General features: G+C 31.7%; 1 protein-coding gene across 1 annotated transcript in view; it reads left to right on the top strand.

Annotated features, from left to right (window-relative positions):
• Nucleotides 1-707: 707 nt before the first annotated feature.
• The window catches only part of LOC105627718 (transmembrane protein 35), a 13,206-nt gene continuing 8,817 nt past the window's right edge, over nt 708-5,096 (top strand). Inside the window, exon 1 of the mRNA XM_012208996.1 lies at nt 708-818. Coding sequence (XP_012064386.1) covers nt 708-818 — 111 coding nt within the window. The remainder of the gene's footprint in view (nt 819-5,096) is intronic.

Below are 5,096 nucleotides of genomic sequence, written 5' to 3'. Positions count from 1 at the left end.
GATACAGACATTATTTGACAAATTAATGAAAAGAACATATCAATTGCCGAGTTAATTTTGTAGGTTGCATCTATGAACGCTATGTATTCGCCAATTCGATTTCGAGAAAGGAGAACTAAAATCTTATAGTCAGTTCGAGATGAGAGATAAATATAAAATTATAGAATATATATATATATATATATTAAAATAACTGTCGATGCCAGAAACAAAATCCTTTAATTTTACAATGACAATCAATTTGGAAGTCGGTCGAAGTGGGCCCAAGCGAGCTAGGGCATATTCTACATCGATTAACGCGGAAGAGAAGCGGCTGAGTATCGATCAGAAAATAGCCGGCGCAACGACGACGCCGATACGCGCGCGTCCGTTGACGTCACCAAGCCAGGGGTCGGGAGTGAAAGGAACATCCATGCGCCGCGCCACGCTTGGCAGTCGCAGAGGACGTCGGGATGACCCGCGCCATGGACATCATCGCCGTCGCCGTCGCCGCCGCCGTCGCCATCGCGACCGCCCACTAACGCGCTTCTAACTCGCGACGCACGCGAGTATGTGCTCCTAAAGTGCCGCTCGCCGCCGATCCTCCGCTATCCGACGACGAGAACGAGATCCGCACTCAGTCGCGGCCGTCCACGTCGCGTTCGCTTCCGGTGATAATCGATCGGCGGCGTTTTCGCACGCAATCCGCGATATCTCGGGTCATCAAGATGGGTTCTATAGTGCTCAAGTCGCTCTCGGTGCTTCTCGGTATATTCTTCGTTTTTGTCGGCACTATGAAGCTAACTTCGCACATCAGCAAGGACTTGCACAAGGACCTGGTGAGTTGTCCACGAGCAAAGAATCGATCCTCTTCTTTGCTTATGTGATATTTAACGGAACACTACTCTGCGATGTATTGTATACATCAGAAACGATAAATGGCGATGTTAGATTCAGTAAATGATCAAATTTAGTCATTGTCAAACTTATCTGTCATTATAGTTGAAATATAATTATAATTAGGTTTAGCAATGAACGCGACTGACAAGTTCCGAGACGTGGAATTGATAAAGTTATTGTTCACTGGAGTGAAGTAGATTAATTTTAGTATAGTTTAATCTTTATCCTTTTCTTAGAATTAGAAAAAGATAAAAAATGAGTTAAAGCAGGATTAAAGTTAATCTACACTCTTTAATGTTTTTATGTCAATTTGATGGATGATTTACAAAAAATAATTTAAATTAGATACATTTATCTTATAATTACTAAATTACCATCCTATAATTGCTAAATATATGTTGTCTTATAATTATTAAATTATTTTATCATTTATAAATAATTGGCAGCGATCATCGCACGCAAATTTCCACTTCAAAAACTTCCGCAATTAACATTAACCGATAAGTTAATTTAAGATTTTCGCTTTAGATTTCAATAGTTATTCGTCCGATCTGCAACTGTCAGTCAATTCATCTAAAAATTATGCCGCAAATGTTTTATTTTTTAAAACTGATTAATTAAATAATAAAAAGAAAATCGTTTCACCGCGTCAAACTGTCTAGCAGGCTGACAGACTGGACGCCATTTGTCACGCGATATATCATCCCTTCTCGTATTATTTTTATGTAATTTCATGAACGTCAATGTCGATGTCGGTGCCAAAGTGGATAGATACATCGAGTACGAGCCGCCTCGTGTATCCGTTCGCTCTGTCACAGTCTAGCTTTGTTATGTAACATTTATATACTTGAAGCTTGCTACCCTTGATTCTGTCGCTACATAATCGCGTACGCGCGCGCTTATGTAGGCATTGCGTTTGGCATTGCAAATCGGAGGCGTCCGTTTGCTCTTTTATTTCGAAAATCGTTCGACAACTTGCATCTTTCTACTACATGTCATCTCATCTACATTCGATATTTCTAGAGCCAATCGAGCTGCTCGATCCACTCCAGATTCAAAAACCGAGCTCGCAGAACTAATGCAGATTTTCGCGCCTAAATTAAATTCATAACCTCTATATATGATAATATATCCAACTGATTCGTTAACACATAACATTCATTTTTTTTAATACTTCTATTTTACAAATAGTGTATTTGAATTATTATAATGTCTGAGTCTACAAACACTCAAACAAATGTTATTAAATAGGAATGATGTATAATATTTAACGAGGAAAGTTTTTAATTCTTTTCCTCTTTATGAATTTGAAGTTACGTATTTGAAAACAAAGTATTTGCTAGTTAATTTTTCAAAGCTTATATTGCATTTATAGATTGAAATAAAATCAAACTGTATTAATATATTAAAGACGCTAACAAATATAAATCAAATGATATAACTTATAAATTGCTGAAATTTATTTTGCAATGTAATATTTTCTTTTAAGAAAACACGCCTTGCATATGAGTCTGTTATTCATGTGTAACGATCTATTTTTAATATATAAGACTATTATCAGTTTCTGTAAAGCGAAAGAAATTTTCTATTAATAGGGTTTTCTTTATTTATTCATAAAAATAAACAATTTCATTTTATAATCTAACCTTAAAGGATAGCTCTGTAGCATTCGGAATTAATTCTTGGCACTCAGATTACTCGAAGATCACGTGATCAAGCTCGTCATCTGTTAGCTCGCATCTCAGATTTACATTGCCGAACGTATCTAACAATTTCCCCCAGTTTTCCCTTGCCCAGGATCGCCGCAAGCAGGTGTGCAAGTTATGCAAAAATGCATTAACAAGAGAAACGCTAAATTAAATTTTAATCCTTCATCTGCAAACATATTTTTACTTTTTTAACTGCGATAGATTTTTGCTCAGCCCAATTTTTTTATTGTTCTAGATTTTCAAAAAATGTCAAGATTATTTTTCAATATCTTTTCCGCAGATAAGATATTTGTCAAGATATTTTTAGAAAGGGAAATTGGACTTCAGCCTCCTTTATTTACAATGAAATTTGAAAATGAAATTTTACTTATATAAAAAAAAGCTTAGATTGACAAAAAAAAAGTTAAAAATTTTTCAGTCTAATCAATCATATGTGCACGCTTCTATTAGATTTAATTTCTTCCAAAACTGTATATTAATTCAGAAAAACTAAAATCTAATCGCAAAATCTAGTCGGAACAGATAATTATTTATTTGTCGTTGCTATTAAAATTTTTCAATGCATACATATGTACAAAACCATTTTAAAGTACCCATTTTTGAAAAGAAATATATACGAAAAATGAAATATACAGGTTTAGGTTTAATGATCTGCATGATTTCTCAGGTACTTCCGACAATTAAAAAAAGGTTAAAAGATGAATATTCATCTGTTTTATATAGGTTATAACATGCGATAAAAGAATAAGAAAAAAAATTTTTTATCTTAAATTTTTTAAATAGTTTAAATAGCCTCATACAATTTTTTTCTAATATTCTAGAAATCTTCAGAAATTACTGTCGAAATGTCATTTTTATTGGTGTTTTATTGATGTTTTATGCATACTTTATTAAATAAGTACACGTATGTATGTATGTTTTGTATCTAGTCAGAGATACTATTACAAATAATGTTACAAATTTGATATTAAGTATGAATAAAATAAAAAAAACATCATCAAATCAATAAAAGTGATATTTCGATAGTGATTTGAATTTGTCTTGAAGACTCCTATAATATTATGGGAAAAAATTGTATGGTATTATTTAAAAATTTTTTAATGACTTTGATTTTCTTATGAAAAAAAATTTTTTTTAATTTTTTATCGCATGTTTTAACGTATATAAAATAGATGAATATTCACCCTTCAATCTTTTTTTTAACTGTCAGAAATATCTAAAAAATCGTGCGGACCGTTACGCTGAACACTGTACTATGTTACTTATATTGTATTTTTTCGTATATGTTTCTTTTTAAGAAATGGATATGAACTTAGAATACCGATTATTTTTCTAGAATGTAAAAAATCAAAACTTTATCAATTTCAATAATTACACAATTTTTACGTTTCACATTTTCGTTCTAAGAAAAAGTAACATGATCAAATTGCGCTTTGTCTAAAAAAGATATTTAAAAACTTATTTAAAAGATTAATAGTAAATAAAGTAAAAAAAATTAGTAGGAGCGGCAAAATCTCCTTTAAAGCACAAAGGCGCTTTATGTATTAACGGCGTTCCTGCTCTTGTCAGCTAAAGCTCTCAGTGTCCGTTTCCCACAATGCTCAATTTCCGAATTGTTAACGCTCCAGAGATGAAAAACTCGACAACAAATACGGATGACACGGTTCACATGGCGCTACGTTTATCGGGTTAACGTTTGGGCGCACAGTGGCCCCTTCTTCGGAAAAATGTGATGAAAGGCACAATTGATCGATCCAACAAATTATTAACCGATGTTCCACAGGTTGATACACATCGAACAGCTTCCGGCTGTACGATGATGTTATATTGCTGCCGATTATTTCTTCAAAACAGTCAACATAATTTTACAAAAGAATAGAATATCAATCTTAAAAAAAGACATAAAGAACATTTAGCAACGCTCTAGCAATGAATTAGTATGAATTAAAGAGTAAAATAGTAATTTTTTAAACAATTTTTTTTTTAAATTAGATTATTTTCAGCACATTTAGACCTGTATACGTATAAAATGATTTTTAGACATATCTTTGTATGTCTATATCACAGAAAAGAAGAGTAATTGTGCCAATTATTATAGAATAGACAGTGTATCTGCGATCATCCAATGAAATAGGAATTTTTTAATTATACAGTTATTATTATATTATTTATACTTCTGATATTCTTTCCAATTTCATCCAGGTGTCTAGAAAAAATTAATATCAAAAATAAATAGTATTATTATTATTACTATTGTTAAGTTAAAAACTATTTTATTATTTACATTCTACAAACTAAAATTAAATCTAATGACAAAATGTCAATAAAAATGATAAAAAATTTAAATGAAAATATCAATAAAAGTCAGTTTGGAACAAATAACATAAACATCAATGAAACATGAACAATAATAATATTTTCAATATTTTTTTTTATTTTTTCGAGTTTATTTTCTACAACCTTCTACATTGATATAATTTGACATTAATTCTCTTGTAATCTTTATTT

Source organism: Atta cephalotes (genome assembly GCF_000143395.1).
Source record: "Atta cephalotes unplaced genomic scaffold scaffold00010, whole genome shotgun sequence".
In the NCBI taxonomy this organism is placed as follows: Eukaryota; Metazoa; Arthropoda; class Insecta; order Hymenoptera; family Formicidae; genus Atta; species Atta cephalotes.
The sequence above is the reverse complement of the archived record's forward strand: the minus strand, read 5'-3'. Positions and strand labels throughout refer to the sequence as shown.